Here is a 21,666-nt window from a genome sequence, read left to right as displayed (position 1 = left end):
GCCCCTGCTGCTAGCCCAGCCCTGGTTTCGGCAGCACTTCGGGTGTCGTTCTACTGTTGCTGGTGGGGCAGCCTCTTCTTGGCTGGAGAAGAGGCCTCGGGGCTGCCAGCCCTCCTCTTTGGGGGTCGCTGTGGCTCCCCAGGGGACCGTTCCCTGCCCCGGTGGGAAGCAGATGGACATGCCGTGGCCTCCTCAGGCTCCTCCTGAAGCTCTTGCTCCCAGGGGATAGGAACAGGGGCACAGGGAGGGCTGCCAGGACCCCCACGAAGGGCAGCTGCTGAGGTGCTGGGGAGGTCATCCTCATTGGTTCCTTCAGGGCTGACAGAGTGGGCCGGGCCAGGCATTGGAGACCCTTCCTGGGAGGCAGCGGGGCCAGGGGCAGCCACAGGGCTGCCCTCCTGCCCTCTGGCAGCATGGCCGTCCTCCAGGCCCAGCAGACGGTGGGCCTCCCCACTGGACCATTGCACAGAGATGTCATAAGCTGGTGCACAAACGTTGACGTGTGGTTTTGGAGGGAGGCCCGCAGCAGCTGGACCAGTAGATCTTCTTCCAGCCCAAAGAGAACCAGGAGGGACAGGACGAGGCCCTCTGCTGTGGCTGCCTGCAAATGCCGGTTCCCAAAGATCTGTCGCAGCTCCTGACGTACCCAGGTCAGAAGGGGCTGGAGGAGGGCTGGGTGGTCCCGGAAGAGGGATGCCCAGGTGTTGGGCTGGAGGCCGCCCAGAGGAGCCCTTGGCACCAGACCCACAGGCTGTGGTTGTGTCGCTGCAAGGCGACGGAGGCTGTGGGCAGCTGGATGGCCAGGAGCTCCTCCTGCCTGGTGGCGGATGACTGATGACGCCACAAATGGTGTGATGACATGCTCCTCAAAGTCATCGCCCGCCTGCACCGAGTGTGTGATGGAGAGGATCCTCCTCTTGCAGAGGGGGCACTCGGGCTTGCTGTCAGCCCACCGCAAGATGCACGGGTAGCAGAATTGGTGGAGGCATGGGGTCACGTAGCTGGCCTCCTCCCAGCTACCTAGGCATATTGGACAGCAGTTGTCCAGCTCTGTGGCCGTGGTCTCCATATGCTGCAGTGGGCTGGGGGGAGCTGCAGATGTCAAGTCGCTCCCTCTCACCTGTGCTGCTGCAGCTGTGGGTGTCACCCTAGAAAAAGAAGAGAGCCCACGGTCATTGGCTGGCCCGGGGAGGGGTGGAAGGAATGCACAGGTCCCTCAAGAAGGAAACCCTCCCAGCTCCCCAAGGTGACACATCCCCGCACAGCTCACCTCTGCTGCTACAAGCGTACCTATGGGGTGCCCCGGCTTCCTGGACCTGGCAGGGCTGGGGAAAATCCTTTGACAGCTCTGGGGTTGGGCACTGAGAGCTGCAACAAACAGCTCCCTGAACACGACACCAGAACCAAGGGCCTCTCTCAACGCACAAAACCTTGCCAATTCTCTCAGCTGGAGCACAGGTATGAGCCAGCTGGGTAAGACAGCACCCAGCTATAAGCAGCAAGGGATGCATGGCAAAAATCCATCGCTTAGGGACATCATAGTCCATTGCTTGGAGATGTTGCAGTTCATCCCTCGGTGACATCAGAACACATCGCTCAGGGACTTGGTGACAACAAAACTGTCGCTCAGGGACTCGGCGACATCAGAACCCATCAGAATCCATCACAACACGCGCTGCAGCCCCAGCAATGCCACTGCCCACTCCAATCCCCCATCTCTTGTCTTGTACTTGGTCTTGGTGTTTCATGCCAGTCACCAAGGGCTTGGCCGTGTCTTCCCAGGGCTCCGTCGGGTCCCCCTGGTCATGGTAGATGTCTCCAGGCACATATGGCAAGGGGGTTCATCAGCTGCCAGGGCACACTGCTAACTCATGCTGAGCTTAATGTCAACCAGCACCCACAGATCCCTTTCTACAGGGCTGCTCTTCAGCCACTCCTCTCCCAGTCTATACTTGTGTCTGGCGTTCCTCCATTCCAGGTGCAGATTGCCCAATGCTCCAATCTAGCTAGATCCCTCTGCAAGTCATCTTGTAACATCTGCTACTTCCTCCAGTACTCTGGGATGAATTGCAACTGGCTGCATAGAGTTACAGACATTCAACTGACAGAACTGCTCCCTTAAAACTTCAATGAAACAGGCTCCTGACTTCTCGAGGGCTCGGGTATTTCTCTCTGAACCTGACTATACTACTACAGCTTCCCACCTTTGAGAAAATGCCCCGAGCACTATTTTGGGTAACAAGAATCAAGTACGAAGCGAGCAGCCTTGTCTGGGCAGAAGGCTGAAAAGACCTGCTGACGTCCCTTTCTGACATTTCTTTTTCCTGCTACAAACCAACATCTCACAGAAGCCCTGGCCGGGGCACAGGCCCGCGCCAGCGGGAGACGCCATCCCACAGACCCTTAACCCTCACCCAGCTGCCTGCTTAAAGGGGGTCCCCGGGCCATACCCCTCTCCCTCCCGCGCACCCGCGCCGCGGGCCAAGGCGACCGGGTCGGCCGAGCGCCGCGCCGCCCCTGACGCAGCCCGACCGTTCCCGGCCGCCGCCGCCCGTGGGCGCCCCCTGGCAGTAACACCGCTGCCCGGCCGCCGCTGCCGCCTCCTTTCGGGGCGGGCCCTAGACCCGCCTGTTTGCGTTTGCGGGGGAGAAAGTAACATGGTGGCCGCTTCCTCCCCAAACGGGAGCAGCGGCGGGTCCGGAGGCTCCTGAGGAGGCGGCGGGCGCGGGGAGAAGCTCCCGGCCGGGAGTGCCGCAACCGTTGAGGCGGATTAGGGGCGCCCGGTGGCGGCTGTCGGCGGGCGAGCCGGCAGCAGGTGAGCGGCCGCGGGCGGGCAGGCAGGGGGCCTGACAGACGGGGAGTGAGCGCTGGACCTGGCGCCTTGTCCGCCCTCCACTGCCCCCTCCTCGGGGCGCGGCAGGAAGCCGCGACTCGAGCGGCGGGGACCCCTCTTTTACCCGCGGCCCCTTCCTTCCCTTCTTCCACCTCCGGAGGAAATTTCCCTCCTCGGCGGAGAGGGAAGGAGGTGTTTAGGGTGCTCCCCTGGCGCCGCGTCCGTCCTTAGGAAAGGCTCCTGTTTCTCCTCCTTTCCTGGCCCGGCAGAGCTTCCGCGCTGGAGTTAGTCCTTACCCCGCACCGCGCGGGGCCGGGAGAGCTGAGGCGCTGGTTGTTTGTTTATTTTTATCATTATTGTTGTTAAAGTCCCTGCTCCCGTCCGCCGCAGCCTTTTCTCTCCGGGCGGCGCTCGGCCTGCCGCGGCTGGCGGAGGGAGGGGGGGCGCGGCGCAGGTGGCAAGCGCTGCAGGTGAGTCCCCGGGCAACTCCCTCCTTTATTTCTCCATTTTTCTTTCCCTTTCCATGCCCAGGCTCCTCCCCTAGGCTCCGGCGTCAGCCGATTTAACCCTTGCGGGGGACGAAGGCCAGGCTAGCTCCTGGGCAGTGTTCGGCCGGCAGCGAGGCCTCCGGGAGTCTAGTGCGCTGTGTCTGCAGTGAGGTGTTAACGCTTCTGCGCTGTCAGGGCTTACGCCTATCTGTGCCGAAATGGAGATCGTCATGGCTGGTAGAAGGATGTTTGAATAGCAGGGATCGTCCCTCGCCTTCCCGCAACCCAATGATAAAGGCACGATTAGTAATAGTCATGCTATGTGTTGGAAACTGATCGTCTCAGGAAGATGTTATAGCACTTACAGTTTAGTTCTGCAGCTTAAAAAAAAAAAAAAAAAGAAAAAGCTAGAGCCATAACTTTTAATCAACCTGTGCTATCATCTGGGGATATTTGATGTGCCCTTGCTGCATGACCAGATAATCTGTGTAGCAACAGGATCTTGTGATATGCTAGGGTCTTCGTATGTCAAATAGGGAAAAAATATTTGCAGAAGCTGTCAGAAGCTTTAAATGTGATGTAAGCTGATGAACTGTGCTGTTAATGCCAAACATGATCTTCCGCAGTATCCAAGCACAACATAAATGCAATCTTAGGATGCAAAACCCAAACAAAATTATATTAAATCTAAATAAATTTCTGTACCAATGTTTTTAATGCAGTTTTCTCTTTTGCTATTAAGATAAGCATGTTGCAAACATGGACTGTTGTACTGATTTCAAACTTAATGCCAATGGCTGAACTTTCAGATCTGCATGAGACCTGAGCTTGTGAACAAACAGGGTGTTTATCTTCTCTCTTTTTTTTTCTGTAAGCTGTGTTAGTGTGACTTCTGGTGACTTCTGTAGTATTTTCTTGGCTTGTTATGATGTTTTTAACTAAGCTCAATTTGAGCCTGTACATGAAAGTTATTTGCTTTTAATTACTGTTGTTGGCTATTCTCTTGTGTAGACTAAACACAAAGTTAGTAAAAGTGTTTTCATCACTTTTTAAGGTAGCATGTTGGAAGTTAATGCAGTAAACGTTCTCTGTATTCTTGCGGGGAAAAAATAATGACAGAATGCAAATTACTTCATACCTGTTTGGAAAATGAAAGGATTTTTACTTGTATTTTTTTGTGAAAAGCAGTCATGACCAAACTTCAGTGACTAACCAGACTAGCATAAATATTCCAAATGCTTGGCACAAAGGACACTAACTAAAAAAAAAAAATAATTCAAAAAATAAATCACAACCGTTAGCTTGAGAATGTTTCTATTATAAATGTGACTGTAAGTCTTTTTAAAGATTTTTTTTTTAAATAATTGACTGACAGGCTGCTCTTCAGTGGATATGGAATGCTAATAATGCATTCTGTCTCGTGTAGTGCAATGAGAGAGTTCAGTAGAAACCAGAAATGTAAATATTGGCTTGCCTACATGACTTCTGACTTCTGTGTTAAAATGGTTACTAGTACACATAGACACTTACTACTGCTAAAATCTCAAAAATTGGATTTAAAAAAACAAATCTTATAAATTTCGATAGATATTTTCTTAAATACTTGTGGTTGAGTATAATGTTACATTTGGCTGTTCCTTCTTAGGTTAAGGTTGGTCTCTCTGTAGCCCAAAGTAAATGTAATGAGATCTTGGACTATGTCTTGCATGCTTGTTTTCTTGTCTGAAGATTGTGTGTGGGATTTCTTTCCAATCAACTTTTTTTTTTTTTTTTTTTTTTTTTTTGAATGAAAACCACCTAACTTGAGCAAAATTGGGATGCCTGTATGGTGGTATGGATAACATCTCACTGACTCAACTTGTATGAATTCTTATTCGGAGTAGCAGTGTTATGTATTGAAATATAGTGCTTGAAATGGTATCTTTTTAAGCTTGATTCTTTCTTAGGTCTGCCTTTGACCAGTGGAGAATTGAATTTGGAATTCAACCTTGATATGCTTTAAGGACAAATAATTTCCAGTGTTACCCTTGATGCACGTGTCTGGGTTTGCTTAAAAATACAATAGAAAAAAGTGTCAGTAGGATGAGGTAGGAAAGGTGTATTGTCAAAGTTGTAAGAGGAGGGTAAGGTAGTCTTTTGACTCTTATGTAAGATGAGAGGTCTTATTTGTTAAGCTTTCAGATAAATTTCAATGACAGCCGTAGTCATAAATCAGTATGCATAAAGACTACTATGTTTGGTCATCCTACCGGTTTCATGTAGCAGTGTCTCCTTTTCTGAATGACTTAGCCTCCTGACTAAAATAACAACAAAAAGCACCTGTAACCTCTAAATCTGGCATCTTTTTGTTTAAAGGTAGTTTGCACTGTACAGATCTATCTGGTAGAACTGTTTTGTTGTTTGTTTTTTGTTTGGTTTTTTCCCCTGTGTTTGCGAGTCATCCCAAAGCATGGATTACCCACCTTCGGTATGCCGCTTTCTTGAATAATATTCAAGATACTGAAGATCTTGTAGGTGTAGGTGACCTCTAAAATAGTTCATGGGGATCATAGTCATAGTTACTAAATTGCTTTCCATGTGACTTGCCAGATAGTTGTCCATTACTGCTTATTCAAATCTGTAGAATGAGAATCGGTTTGCTGCACTGTGCAGTATGAGACCTACTTTCCTCCTATAGTGCTTCAGGCTGTGAACTGAAGTCTTTGGATTTTTTCATGTACTTTTGAGCTTCTGTTTAGCTACAAAAACCATTCCTCTCTCAAAATTGTTGCCCTTGGTTATGCAGAAATGTGATGCTGCTTCTTTCTCATTGGATAAAAAAAGTAATATTGCTGGAAATACCCCACGCCCATGATGATAATGAGAGTGCTGTCTTTCTACACGTATGTGGAGATAAAGGCTCACAACTCTCACCTCTGCAAATGGTTGTTGGAAGTGAAGTGAGTTAATTCAAAACTGTTTCTTGACTGCAGCATAGGTCCTGGTGGAGCGCAACTGTTTCATGTTCAGTTATTCTTGTGACTGCATCTGTCACAAAATATGCGCATACAGACTTACTTATTCTAAAATTTCAGGAATACAGTTACACTGTGCTATGCATTCCAAGCTGGAATAGAGCAGAAAGTTTCATCTTGATTAATATCTCACTCTAGTCCTTTGTTTCTGCTTACAGCCTCTTCAAGGGCATAAACGTGGTCCTGATGTTTACTGTTTGCTTTGGCAGACAAGAAACTTGAAAAGTTATCAGAATAGCAAAGATTATAGTGATGTTCTCAGTTTATGCATGTGTCTCTTTGTTTTAAGTTTTTTTTTTGAAGAGCAGCAAACTGTAAGTTGTTGATACTGAGAACAGTAAAACCATACCCATGATTTCTTGCCTAAAGGTTGGCTCGCATGTCATTAGACATTCCCTTTGCTTTGTTTCAGTTAAATGTAGTGAGCCAGTTTTGCCTTATTCAGCTTTCGTCCTCACATTTTGTGACAATTCAGTTCCTTTCCTTTGCTCTCAAAAACTTCTCTAAAGATACTTGATGCTTTTCAGCATCAACCAAGTGCCTGTGTTTTTCTGTCTAAAAGATGTTGAAAATAGTGTAAATCAGGGATTGACTTGCAAATTAAGTTGTTCAGTTCTGGCAGCAAAAGCTGAGTTTACAATTACAACTCTCCAAAGTAGCAGAAGCTTTCTTCATCTTGAAATGAAAGTGTTTTCCAGTTGTGAACAAATTGCAGCTCTACTACAAAACAGCCATTTTTAACCAGAGAGGCAAAGAACACCATGTTTTTGCTTTCTCTCCAAACCTATGCATTTCAGTGATAGCTTTTGACTTTATAATTAATTACAGTCTTTGATCAGTAATGCTTAAACTGAAGTTTAGCCACTGATGCATTCTTCAGTGTTCCTCTTCCCCATTGCAAGTATCTCATGTTAAGGCATTGTGTGACTGGTGAAAGCATTCTTTTTTTTCCTTGTTGGGCAACCCAGTGCTGCTGTTCCTGGTGTCACATAGCATGGGTCCAGCCTTTGTTATTCTCTGAGGAAGAAACTATACCCTCACCCAGATAAGAAACCTGACATGGGTAGAAGTCTTGCGAGTAAGATATCCTCCAGCCATGTCTATATAATGTATAAACTATATCTTTCTGCTTTAAGAAGGGGTAAAATTATGGTTGAATTCGGGAGAAAGAGAACCACAACTAGAGAACAGCTACCTAGGAGCAGCATATGAAGAAAAAGAAGTTTGAACACTTAATTAATGTTTCAGGAAAAGCAAGAAATCAAGGCATATATAGCTATATAGTTAAGCCCTGAAACTTCTACAGGATATCCATCTTGGCCTAAGAGAAAGTTATAGAAAGGACAAATAAGATAAACTGCTGAGTCACAGCAACAGGTTATTAAGTTGATTACTCTAACCATTGAATGGGACTATTGCAAAATATGAAAACTGGTGTAGCCAGTTCTCAACAGTTATCAGCCAGGCATCATTGGAATTAACAGCAGCAGCTTGATTAGACTAGGGAGTAATTTCTGCCTATGCCTTCATTGTTTTCTCCCAGTAACATCTTAAGTTATGAACAACTCTAATGAGAACATAAACTATTCGGTATCAAGGTGTAGGTAAGTGGCAGAAAATCGTTCTGTTTGAAGGTAGTATGGACTTAAGTTTGCACTGGATTTGTGCAAAGCATTTGACACTGCCCCGCATGACATCCTTGTCTCTAAATTGGAGAGGCATGGATTTGACAGATGGACCACTCAGTGGATGAGGATTTGGTTGGCGGTCAACAGCTCGATGTCCAAGTGGAGGCCAGTGATGAGTGGTGTTCCTCAGAGGCTGATATTGGAGCTGGTGCTATTTAACATCTTTGTTGGTGACATGGACAGTGGGGTTGAGTGCACCTTTAGCAAATTTGCTGACAACACCAAGTTGTGTGGTGCAGTCAACGTGCTAGAGGGATGTCATCCAGAAGGAGATTGATAGGTGTGAGAGGTGGGCCTGTGTGAACTGCGTGAAGTTCCAGAAGGCCAAGTGCAAGGTCCTGCACATGGGTCAAGGCAATCCCAAGCACAACTACAGGCTGGGCAGAGAATGGATTGAGAGCAGCCCTGAGTAGAAGGACTTGGGGGTGTTGGTTGATGAAAAGCTCAGCATGAGCTGGCAGTGTGCGCTTGCAGCCCAGAAAGCCAACCGTGTCCTGGGCTGCGTCAAAAGAAGCATGACCAGCAGGTGATTCTGTCCCTTTACTCCACTCTCGTGAGACCCCACCTGGAGTACTGCGTCCAGCTCTGGGGGCCCCAGTACAGGAGAGACATGGAGCTGTTGGAGTGAGTCCAGAGGAGGGCCAAGAAGATGAGCAGAGGGCTGGAGCACCTCTCCTGTGAAGCCAGGCTGTTGGGGTTGTTCAGCCTGGAGAAGAGAAGGTTCTGGGGAGACATTATTGCAGCCTTCCAGTACATAAAGCGGCCTACAGGAGAGCTGGAGAGAGACTGTTTACAAGGGCATGTAGTGACAGGACAAGGGGTAGTAAAGCCCTGGAACAGATTGCCCAGAGAAGCTGTGGATGCCCCATCCCTGGAAGTGTTCAAGGCCAGGTTGGATAGTGCTTTGGACAACCTGATCTAGTGGAGGGTGTCCATGGGCACATGGCAGGGGCATTGGAACTAGATGGTCTTTAAGGTCCCTTCCAACCCAAACCATTCTATGATTCTAAGTACACTGAGGCTGTTTATTTTTTTGGGGGGTGGGGGTTATTTTGTTTTTAAGGTATAGACAATATCTTCTGCAGGTTTCTTTAAAAGAAATCACAAAAAATAAGCTGTGTGTTTGCCAGGTGAAATAGTTTCAAGGATGTGGATAGCCTGAGAAATATTTAATGTACATAAAACATATGTCTTGTCCCTCTTAAGCTTCTGAAACCACCAAAGAATGAATCGAGGGGTATTGACAGAAGTTAATTTTAGCTTAGGGAGACTAATCTTTCTTGGCTTCCTTCTTCCCCTGTAATCCACCACTTACGTTTTAGGGGGTAATTCCCAATAAAAGCCTGACTTTAGGTGCCCTCACTTACCATTTGAAGCTCTTCTTCCACTTCTTGTAGAAGGAATCTAGGAAAGCTCACCAGGTGAGGGCAAGTTCAGTTTTCTGAATAGATTCCACAAACATCTATGAATAAAATTTGGATTTCACAGGAGGAGGAAGAGTACAAGTCATTTTCTTGTAAGCTTTCTTAGTGATGAACCACTGTGATGTATAGATGTTGTTTGTTAATGAATGAGTGCAGTATGCCTCTTACTGGTCACATTCAGGTTTGTTTTCAGTTCTGAACGTTAAAGGGTAAGTAGGACATAAGAGAAAACTTGCTAACTGCATAAACATGTTACTGTTTTCTCAAAATTGTAATGAAACCAGAAAAAGCAAGTCTCTGTGTCTCCTGTACAATGTTTACTTGACTCAAAGTGAATTCTTGCAGTTAGGATCATCAGTGAGAGACTTGAATTTCTTCTGACCTTAAATTCTTGTATAACATCGGGGATGCATCCTTACTTAGCTTTTTTTTTCCCTTTTTTTCTTTTCTTTTTCTTCTTTTTGTTACATGGATATATAAAGTATAAGCATATCACTACAGTTTTCCAAGACTAATAAATTATGTGGCAAACTTGTACTGGTGTAAGAAAATCACAAGTCATAAACAGAACAGACTGCGGAAACAAAAAATTGGTTTTGCTGGTGATGTACTTACACAGGGGCTCATACCACAATATTTGTATGTCTCTGAAGAGCAGAATTTTTTTGTGCACTTCTGGCTATGCTGGTACAGTTCTTCTAGGACTAAACCAAACCTACATTATGCATAATAAAAAGAGTATATTGTTTAAGACTGGGGACCAAGTAGAAAGTTTCCCTTTGAAAAAAGGCATAGTATGTCACCCATGCTTTCTTAAACAAGTAGTGTCATTTCAAACTCTGATGTATATACTTTGTTGCATTTCTTCTTTGAAATTTTTTGGTAGGCATCTTCTTGTAAGATAATTACACGTGAAAGCCTTAAGTTCCTTTGGGTTATGATGACTCATTCACCATGAATGTAATGACTAATGTGACATTTCAGTTTATTTTAAAGAAAACAGAACATATCCTGCACAAAGACACTTAGAGCTTTTCTTCTTTCTTCTGAGAGAATCAGATGTACAGTGTATACGCTGTTAAACTCAAAACCTCTCCTTTTCAGCATGTTTGATCTAACTGATTCTGCTAGGGGAAAAAAAATCTTATTAAATAAGTCACTCCTCTAATTTTAAACTGTTTTCCTAGCTATGTTAATAGCCAGATGATGCACAAATCTGAGAAGGGAAACTGCTTTGAGCTTCTAGTGCCTGTCTCTTGTACCTTTTTAAAGATCTCTTCCTCAGCTTGGTATGCTTGCTGCATTGAGTGTCTGAGTTTAAATACTTTGCATTTGAGTCGTCCAGGTTGATAAGGGCAAAATTACCTTCTATCACTCCATTTGTATCCATCTGTATCCCTACTCTTTTTGTCTGTATGGAGTATTGATGCTGTCTTAAAACTGTTAAAAAATGACAGAGGAAGAAGGAAAAAAAAAACCAAACAGAATGTAAAGCATTATAACTGGGTAATAGAGGGCTGTGTAACATCCTTTCTTTTGGGCAGGGACTGAAATGCTGGTAGCCCACCTCTTGGGTAAATCCTCTCACTACGTAACTATCGTCCCACCTGCCACTTCTCAGAGCCAGTAATCCATTAAAGTATACAATGGAGCAGTATCAGTGGAGGAGAATGAGGATGTTCCACTACTGTATACTTGGGAACAGATTGTGAGGGCTGGCATATTTCTTACTGCAAAGGGAGAAATTGTGAATTCCACTCCACCTTGTGCAGAGAAATGAACGTAGGGGTCTCAGATGCTTTGTGCATACCACAGCAACTGAGCATTGGGTACAGTGATGGGACTGTGCTGTTGTGTAAGTTGTGGGGGAACAAATATTGGGAAAGGATGTCTGTTTGAATTTCCAGACAATTTGGAAAAAGCTAAGATCAGTCCTCTAAGTAAATGGAATGAATCCATTCCTAGATGGTTAAATTGGAGATAGGAATGCTAGCAATTGTGAATTATGTCCACAATACTCATAGCCTGCTTTAGGAAACGAGATTTTTCATTTCTAGTATATTACTAAATCAATAAAAACATTATGTATCAAAACATTATGTGTCAAAGAAGTACAGTAAAACACGCATGAAGAGTATTTTAAATAGGAAGACAAGTGTACATGCATGTGCTAAATTATGACAGAAATGGATGTTGCAAATAATAAAGGGTAATAACAATAACTTCAAGGGCACAACAATATGAAACAGTAAATTGACATTGCTTTTTGCATTGCTTTCTCTTTGCACAAGAGAGAATATGACTTAATACGTAAATTTGCTTTCAGAATCCTACCATAGGTAAGTTTTAGGCTCTCTGAAGGGATATTTATCCAGGTTTTCAGGCAAGTATGTTGGAAGCTGCTAGTAATGTTGGCTGAAATTTTAAAAAAGATAACCTTTTCTTCTGTTCTCTCTGTTTGTATTGTAACTAAGCAGGTATGCTCTTAGCAATGATCTGACTTAAGCACGTCTTTTACTGTTTAAAATCTGTATAGTTCATCCCAGAAAATCAAGTTTCCTGTGAGTGTTTTGTCTGAGAACTCCACCAATGTGTTGAGTAATACAGTATAGATATTTTGAGTCTTAGATGATAATATTATGAGAAGGATTAAAACGTGTAATGTCAAACTTCACATTTCCTTGCCATCTGATGAGTGATAAGGCTCATGACAATCTCAGGCTTGCTATCCTTTGACAGCTTTTTTTAGTGTTTGAGGAAGATTATTTATTATTTACATATTTGTCTATGTAAGTAGTACCTTTCTAATATGTTGTCTTTGTCATTATTTTCTTCAGATGTTCATATAATAAGCAACTTCAATTTAATATTCTAATGATCTCACATTTGATATACATTCAGAAGACTGAAATACGGGCTTTAATGGATTCAGATACTCAGTTCTGAATATATATATTCAGGAATATAAGCGAGCACAGCAACAAGCAGGGGTTGATAACCAACGGTTTTCAAGGGTGGAAACACAAGTTTCCTTACATATATTGCAGAATTCAGAGGGAAAAAAGATTTCTTGGTTTTGTGATCACTGTGAGGTAACCAGCGAAGCAAGTGATGTAGAAGGGTCGCTCGGAGGCCTCGCCTATGCTCTTTCCACATTTGCTGCAGATGGGCTAATGCAAACCCTCACTGCGAAAATGTGCTGCAGATCAAGATTGTGGTATGCTTGGTGCAACATAAAGAGCAAAAACACGGTTCCTCCTGTAACCTTCTCACTGCTGTGGCATAAGACCAAAAGCACAATTACTCTAACCACTGTCAAGCGTGTGGTTTGGACACTTTTAAGCCATGTTGGCAAAAGAGAGTTTCTTAATGAGGAGCTGGCAAGAGGATTAAAAGACAGACTTCTGAAGTGTTAATAAGGTCCTGCCAAGCTTGAAAAGCAGCTGAGAAAGAATGAAAATGCTGACATGAAACCAAGTGATTTGAGGCTGGTATCATAGACCAGCCAGAAATGGGAATCATCCTTTTGATAGCCAGGAAAAATGTTCAGTGAGGTTGGGATAGGCTGTGAGGCTCTGAGAGTGTCGATAAAGCAGCTTGTGTTTGATGTGATAAAGCTGTCAATTGAGAGACCTACAGAGAAGAATGATGTCTTCCTGCAGTGTTTTTTTTTCCCAGTGTGGTGGGTTGACCCTGGCTGGAGGCCAGGTGCCCACCAAAGCCACTCTATCACTCCTCCTCCACAACTGAACAGGGGAGAGAAGATACAACGAAAGGCTTGTAGGTCGAGATAAGGAAAGGGGGAGTTCACTCACCAATTACCATCATGGGCAAAACAGACTCAACTTAGGAAAAAAAAAAAATCATCTAATTTATTACCAAGAAAACAGAGTAGAGCAATGAGAAATAAAACCAAATTGTAAAACACTTCCCCCCACCCAGCCCTTCTTCCTAGGGTCCACTTTACTCCCAAATTCTCTACTTCCTCTCCACCAGCAGCACAGGGGGATGGGGAATGGGGCTTGCGGTCAGTTCATCACACATTATCTCTGCTGCTCCTTCCTCCTCAGGGGGAGGACTCCTCACATTCTTCCCCAGCTCTCACATGGGATCCCTCTCATGGGTGACAGTCCTCCGTGAACTTCTTCAACATGAGTCCTTCCCACCGGCTCCAGTTCTCCACAAACTGCTTCCTTGTGTGTCTGTTCCACGGGGTGCAGACCTTCCAGAACAGACTGCTCCAGTGTGAGTCCCCCCACGGGGTCACAAGTCCTGCCAGCAAACCTGCTCTGGCGTGGGCTCCTCTCTCCATGGGGCCACAGGTCCTGCCAGGAGCCTGCTCCAGTGTGGCTTTCCCACGGGGTGACAGCCTCCTTCAGGTGCATCCACCTGCACCAGTCCTCCATGGGCTGCAGGTGGATATCTGCTCTACCATGAACCTCCGTGGGCTGCAGAGGGACAACTTGCCTCACCATGGTCTTCTGCATGGGCTGCAGGGGAATCTCTGCTGCAGCACCTGGAGCACCTCCTCCCCCTCCTTCTTCACTGACCTGGGTGTCTGCAAAGATTCTCACATCTTCTCACTCCTCCCTCTGGCTGCAAAAGCTGCTCCTAGTTGGTTTTGTTCCCCGTTCTTAACTGTGTTATCCCAGAGGCGCTACTACTATCAGTGATAGGCTTGGCCATGGCCTGCGGCGGAGCCATCTGACGTTGGCTCTATCAGACACAGGGGAAGCTTCTAGCAGCTTCTTGGAGAAGCCACTCCTGTAGCAGTACTGCTACCAAAACCTTGCCATGCAAACCCAAAACACCCAAAAGATAAAAATGAGAAAAATCATGTTCCTCAAAAAACAGTGAATGGATTTTCCACTCTGTATTTGTAGAGTCCTTAGGAGATGATTTGAAGTGGCATATGGCTGATTGTATTGTAGGCAGCTAACAAAAATGAAGTCAAAACATGATCCTTTATCTGGCAAATTTCTGTCACTGGAGATTCTGGCAAAATAATTTCAATGCTAATACTTAGTAGAGAGAGCAACAAGAAAGAGAGTATCTCGAACTCTTACAGCTTGAGTAGTCTCTCAGGTGGATTTGAAACACAACATCTTCTCTTCTTTGACATCTGAAACCAAAACAGTCCAGGCCTAATTAAAAAAGGCCACCAAAAAAACTAAAAAAAGCAGTGTAGGAGATTTGGGCTCCCAGAAGGCATTTAACCACTGGACTATTGTCTCTTGACTTTTTCTTCACTGTTTTATTTTTGTTTCAGGCTACTATATTTGACTTTGTTCCAACAGTTTCCAATTACAGAAAGAGTTCTCTAACAAAGAATGTTTCCAGGGCTGCAGATGTTTCACTCATTACATAATACTGAGCATGGATAACCTTTAATGTTATCTGGGGCAGTAAGTGCATTTTATGAAGTACTTCCCTTGCTCTGAGAATAATAATAATAATAATAATAATAATTGTTATTATTACTACTATATTTAATTTTCTCTTGGACTATTTTCTTTGCAACCTCTGGAATAGTTGTCATCTTCTGTTATGTGAAAGAACAGTTTGGGTGTAACACTGATAAAACACAGCCTATAGGAATACTTCATTAAATGTAATTTGTGAGCTTTTCACCTTGTCCCTAAGTTTATTTTTCACAATGTGTTAGACCTCTATTAGATAATCAGCTTGTAGCTTGTAGCCTATTTCAATTGTGCAACCATCACATTCTCAAATATTTACTTGAAAACTGCTATAAAGGAATAGCCCTGTATTTGCATATGTGCATGTTCAGACCCAGTCGCAGGTGACATCCAACCATTCTTGTTCCACAGCTGGTTGTGTTAAGACAGGCAGAAGGTGAGCATTGCATGTCTGTGAAGTTATTTTTTGCAACTCTAGTTTTTCTAATACTCATGTGATTTAGTCAAGTGACTGTAACTGTTATTTTATTTCATAATTTTTGACAATGTGTGCATTACAAAAAAGAAAGTCTTTAAATGTACATCTAGGAACTCTTTTTCTTTTGTTAGGGACTATCTATGGCTGACAATCTGTGGAATATTTTTTTTTTCTGTTTTAATCCTGTTCAGTGCTAATGATATGCTTGAAGTAACGTTGCCTTACATTTTCTTTTGTTGTGATGTGTATGTATATATGTGTGTGTACTAATGGTATATTCTTACACATAGTAATGTGTGCTTTGTAGAACTCATATATATAGACACGTCCATGTAACTTTCCTCTGTGTTGCTAATGATGACTTAAGTGTTTGGTAACTTCCTTGGATCATCTGAATTCATTTAATGATGTTGAATAGTCTAGTTTATAATGTTCTGTTCTGTAGTAATTTTAAGTCATCTGTGATACATACGCAAGGTCTGATTTCCACTGTCCCACATGCACCAAACTAAAATCGATAAGCTGGAATTGCATGCTTGTTTGAGAAGAAATGGGCTTGCTTAAAAGTGATTGTGGTATTGACACAATACAGATATGAGCAATAGTAGTAAAGATATACTGGAATGGACAAGCAACTGCAGTGCAAGTGCTTTCGAAACCCTGTGTCTATATTCCAGTATGTTCTGGTTGTTAAATTGTTATATTGGTGACAGTCTTTGTGTATGCTGCTTACATTTAAGCCTGTGTGGGTATATATGTGTGCTAGAATCATAGCTGTATTTTGTGTTTAAAAAAAACAGTCTAAAGTTTCAATTGCCAAGTGTAGTCCATGATGGCATTGCTCCTTGCTTTTCAAAGTGACTTCGAGTGTTAGCCTCCATGTCTTGAAATCCAGTTAAACAAAGACATAATTTGAGGCATATGGAACAAAAGCAATTACTCTGATTTATTGAATACAGTTATCATTGAGAATCACCTTCACTGTGTTCTTTCTGTTGCTATGGAATACACTAAGGAAATACTTCTTAAAAAAAAAAGCCGAAGAAAACACTATTGTTGAAGCATTTCCACTAATGTGACATTTCAAAAAAAAGCATTCATAGTATTAATGCTAACCATTACATCCAATAGTAGTTTCAGTCCTTTAGCATTTGTATTTAGATTTGATTTTTATAAACAATCCTGGAGACAGAACTCTTCAGTGTCCAAATCCTCACTGTTGGTCAAACTTGCTAAGTTCAGGCCTTCAGGTTCTACCTTCTTCTGTCCCAAATAATTAAACTTTATTGTTCTGATTTAAGATCACCTGTTGCTGAAAAAAAAAAAAAATCTCCTTTCTTATAATCAGCGTCATCAGTTTCGTCACACCAACTTTGTAATGCGTTTATTTTTACAAATGTTGCAAAATACTACATAAAGATTTTTTTTTACCAAGGCCTGCAGCGACAGGATAAGGAGCAACAATTTTAAACTGGAAGGAGGGTAGGTTTAGAATGCATATAAGGAAGACATTTATTACAGCGAGGGTGGTGAGACACTGGGACAGGTTGCCCAGAGAGGTTGTGGCTGCCCCCTCCCTGGAAATGTTCAAGGCCAGGTTGGATTGTGCTTTGGGCAACCTGGTCTAGTGGAGGGTGTCCCTGCCCATGGCAGGGGGGTTGGAACTAGGTGATCTTTGAGGTCCTTTCCAACCCAAACTGTTCTGTAGTTATGGTATTTGAAATGTGTGCAGAAAGAAGGGCGGCAAGCTGAAGGCTTAATGCAACCTAGCTGTATCTCTTTGCTGTGTATGACACTGATTTAGCTTCTTCAAGTATGTCTTTAAATGCATTTACAAATCTTGTTTTAATTTCTTTCCATTTTCCATTTTAATGAGTAGCTAATACTTCTTTATCTCAAGTATGTTGTCTTGCTGATTACTTATTTTAACTAACATGTATAGGCATGTTATGTAATGCTTTTAATGTGAATCAGGGACATTTTCAAAGAAGTCACTCATTAAAAGAAATTCTGCACTGGTTGCTGTGGTATAAAATTAAGATTTAACAAGCATCAATGACGATTCCTTTATATGAAGGGGAAACAAATTGTTCTTCCCATCCCTTCACCAGTAACATTATTTAATCTCAGCACAAGATAAAAGAATGGTCTGTGTGAGTAAAGAATCAGATCTCTCCCTTCTGTACCACAACAAGAAAAGTTTCTTTCTGAATTTTCAGAATGCTAAACAAACTTTGCCTACCCTTTCTTGCTTCTGATTGGTTCATTGGAAATAATAATAATAGAGAAATTGCATGTATAAAGACTTGGTCACATGGCTTATTAAGTTCTGTATTGGGGAGTGAGGTGTCTGTGATGGTCCTTGCGTTCTTTGTAAAGTGTTGCCTAGCACAGTGGTTGAAAAACGTAGTAATAGTTCTCTCTTACTCAGATTGTAGCCAGTAAATTTTCCGAGTGTTGCAGATGACCTCCTGACACACTGTCTTGTATCCATCCAGTACAATCTTTGTCTTTTAAATTAGTTTAGCAAATATAATATCTTTCCTGATCTTTACGCCAGTTTATTTTAGGAATAAATCTTAGAGCAGAATGCATATAGATTTTTCTTTTGACTTCTTTACTGCCAATAGCCAAGCATAATTCACTTGTAAAACAAAGCATTTGTGTAGAAGTCTTGAGTTGTGTTTAACATCTGTCTTGCTTAAAAATCCTAACTGTGCAGTTTACAAAACAGATGTTTTTAGCCACAGTGAACAAAAAAGTTCACGACATTCTTCAGTCTTCTTCCATTCTTCAGTCTGGAATAAAACTTATTTCCTATGCAGTCTAGTTATAAAAAATATTTTCAGTTATGAAGACAGTATCCCATGTTGACTAAGTTCTTCAATCATCTGTATGTGCATGCTGTAGGCTTCCACCCAGCAAGTACTTTGTAAGTAGTAGTTTCCATACGTTGTAGTTTTTGGGCACTGTCAGTATCTGAAAGAAGACACAAGTGAGTTTAATAAACTGCAAAGTCATGTGTTTGCGATTAGTCACTTGCAGAAATACCTTTATAATTTCAGCTCTTTGACCACCAGTTCACCAGTATTTTCAGTTACATAGATTTCTGGTCTTTGATTATATTGAAAATAGGCTGAAAAAGCTCTTTATAGCTTTATTTTTATTTGTGATTTGGGGTCCAGAATGTCTCAGTTCTGAGTCTTCATGTCGGTAGTGAAGGAAGAGGTCACTGATTATAAGAAAGAGTTGGTCTGTCTTGTATCATTAAAAAGTCATCTGCTTTTTCAAGGGACCATTGCATAAGATAATACAGTTACTTCACTGCCACTTAGTGCAGTGTGTGTTTCTTCATTTGCAGGAAGATTGTGTTATAAAACTGGCTGCCATCTCTGCTGTTAGGCTTTTACTGATCTGATTTCATGTCTTTCTAGTGGACACTTGCTTAGAGCAGAATTTTGAAAGTAGCAAGATTTTTATAAACAAAGTTCAACTCTTTCATAGTCATTTCCTATGTAAAAAATAAACTTGAGTAGAACTTTTTACATTCAGTTTGTTTATAGTATGTAGTGAGTTTGCTTTGCTGGTAGTAGAGTGCTTAGAGATGATGAAATAAGAGGCTTTTAAGACTAATTTGATTTTTCCAGGTAAAGTTATGCTAGTTGGCCTCCTGAGCCTTATGCTGATTTTTTGGGGGTTTTGTTTGTTTGTTTGTTTGTTTGTTTTTTCAAGAAGATGTAAGATCAGGACTCCATTTAGGAGTGAACTGAAAAAACCTTTGATATCCATGCACACTCTTGACATAAATTTATTTTATTCTTTGTGTGCTTTGAGATACCAGCATTTGTGCCATTTCTTTCCAGAAGTTGAAAGGAACAAGCAATTACCCAAGGATTTGTCTGCACATAAGCCATAAAAACTACCTCTGAACCCACTCTATGGGTGGTTATCCTTACTCTGGAGTGAGTGCGTACACACAGGTTGCCAAGAATACCTTGTCCTTAGTAGTGACAGGTCTAAGTATGGCATTTGTATGTAAAACGTCAAATTGACATTTGTGACAAACTCTTTCACTTGGTTGCTGCTGTATGCAGTTTTATAAAACTTATGTTCCCTTTCCTTTAAGTCCACTTGCCAAAAGTGCATTTACCTATGCCATTTGTTTCTAGATTTATGCTGGCTTTCCAATCTAATTTTAGAGGATAATTCAACACTTACCGTATTTTTAGGATTAGGACAGACATGTACTTAGAATTCTAGAGTTCGGTAATTTTATCACAGTGTTATCCAAAAAGTAAAACTCCTGAAACTTATTCCAGAGAGGAGATACTGCTTTATTTGGCACCAGGTGCTAGGTGGTAGCCACAAATCTAGCACACCTAACGCTGGTTCTCTTGTCATATTTATACACAAATATTACCAAGATTACAAAGTGGTGCACTCCTGGTTACAATAATTGGTTCATATTTCTTCGCCTAGTATGCAAACTAGAACGCATGCTCAGTTTCTTTCTCCGCCTTCATCTTTTGAGCAGGTGGTATAATTTGGGTAGGGGGCTTATGGGTTGGTGGTTGCGGGGACCCTGGCCCAAGTTACCTTTCCCCTAGTTTCTCAATACTTCGGTGTTGGTAATTGGTTGCTAAATACCTCAGGAAGATAAGGATGATCCTGGAGGCAATTAGCATTCTCCCGTTCTGAAAAGTACATACATAAGGACCTTGAAGTGTCTCATAGCTCTTTCTTTTTATCATGGTAAGTAATGTGCTCATTCTAAGAATCTTTAGCCTTCTACTTTAACAATGAATAGGTTTTTTATCACATACAGTACAAGTAGACCTTCGTTACAGGCCTATCCTTTTGGTTACAACAGATTCAAAAGGAGATTGCATGAATTATGCCATGACGTTTTAGGAATTAAAGACTTTAATTAATGAAAAGCCTTTCTGCAAAAATGGCCTCTTATCTCTACTAGGATGAAAGTTCCTGGAAAGTGAAGGACCATGTTTTATTTTCTCCACAATTTTTCTTTTCTTTTTTTTTTTTTTTGAGCAGATCTGAACTGTGCATTAGAGATTGGTTGAGAAGTTGCAAAGTTTCTTTGATACAACATGGTAGGCCCTGTGTTATTGGGACAGTGTTGTGTAGTGATAGCAGTTTGGTCCTGAAAATAAGATGGCTGCAAAAGTTCTGTTGATATGCCAAAAAGGGGACTGTAGTTGGAGTAGTGTGTTAGATTTATATGGCTATGTTGCTTGTGGTTTCTGAGTTGGTGCTCTGGCAAGCTCTGCGTATTAGTTTTGCTGATGTCCAAAGTGTGTTTAAAATGCTTTCTGAAATACTTGAAAACTTCTAAGACTACACACGCTGCCTGCCAGATCAGCCTCCTAGTGTCGCTTCCAAGAGTCTTTTTCATCTTGTATCTCGGATGCTATTTTCAGACCAGATTTTTTTTTCAGTGAATATTATCTTCAGATAAAACACTGAAATGAAAGGCTGCAATCCTACTCTCTGACTTTCTAAAAAGATTAAAAAAATTGCATGTCATGCATGTTTTCTCCTAGCAACTTTCTAACATTTAATCGTATTAGAAAATAAATAAAAATTTCTAGGGTGTTAAGGTTTTAGCATACTAATTTTGCTGCTATTTCTTTGTGCTGCATCTAGGTCTTTACTTTAGATGAGCAGACAGGCACTTTCCTATAATTCCACTCTTGAAAAATGAAGTACTGCTCACCGTATTTACGTTATAGAGAATTCAAAGCAAACATTACTGGACTACAAACAGCCAGTGCAGTGGTAAAGCAAGTGATGCCATTAATGAATTTAAATGGAAGAGTCTTGGGAAAATAGTTGTGGATCTACAAATGTTAAGATAAATATTTGTTATTACTCAGAGTATGACAGATAGCCGAAGTAGACTTCCACAAATGAATATGTGTGTTTTGTGGGTAATGCAGAAGAAAACTTTTTTATGTATCTGAAGAATAGGAGTCTTCAGCTGTGGCAATCTCTGTAAATGAAGACTGAGAACTTTAAATTATTAATCTCCATTTTAGAAAAGCTTGTAACTATGTCATAAAAGCAACATAGCTATGAAATAAAATACAAATACAGTACTAATTTAATTTACATTGTCATCTTTACTTCATTGTGGCTGCTTGTAACTTGCTCTCACAAATTTTTATATGTTTGCAAGAACAACTCTGTTGTGGTTCAGCTAACTGCAAATGAAGGTAATTGCAGTCTAGCTATATGGAAAGAAAAATCTAACTGGTGTTTTAGACAGCAGTCAATAAACTGAAGCAATTTCTAATAATGTAG

General features: G+C 42.2%; 2 protein-coding genes across 5 annotated transcripts in view; one reads left to right on the top strand and one right to left on the bottom strand.

The window, feature by feature from the left end:
• Positions 1-10: 10 nt before the first annotated feature.
• Positions 11-3,545, bottom strand: LOC142599512 (E3 ubiquitin-protein ligase Topors-like). Its single transcript, XM_075740489.1, has 2 exons — positions 3,130-3,545; positions 11-1,148 (listed from the first exon to the last, which is right to left on the bottom strand). The coding sequence occupies exon 2, from the start codon at positions 1,067-1,069 to the stop codon at positions 11-13; it is 1,059 nt and encodes a 352-aa protein (XP_075596604.1). The 5' UTR covers positions 1,070-1,148; positions 3,130-3,545.
• Positions 2,622-21,666, top strand: part of DENND4C (DENN domain containing 4C) — a 79,553-nt gene continuing 60,508 nt past the window's right edge. For all 4 annotated transcript variants that reach the window (XM_075741110.1, XM_075741111.1, XM_075741108.1 and 1 more), the window contains exon 1: positions 2,622-2,815. The gene's annotated coding sequence lies outside the window, so the exon portion shown is untranslated. The remainder of the gene's footprint in view (positions 2,816-21,666) is intronic.

Source organism: Balearica regulorum, chromosome Z (assembly GCF_011004875.1).
Source record: "Balearica regulorum gibbericeps isolate bBalReg1 chromosome Z, bBalReg1.pri, whole genome shotgun sequence".
NCBI lineage: Eukaryota > Metazoa > Chordata > Aves > Gruiformes > Gruidae > Balearica > Balearica regulorum.
This window is presented reverse-complemented; position numbering and strand designations above follow the sequence as displayed.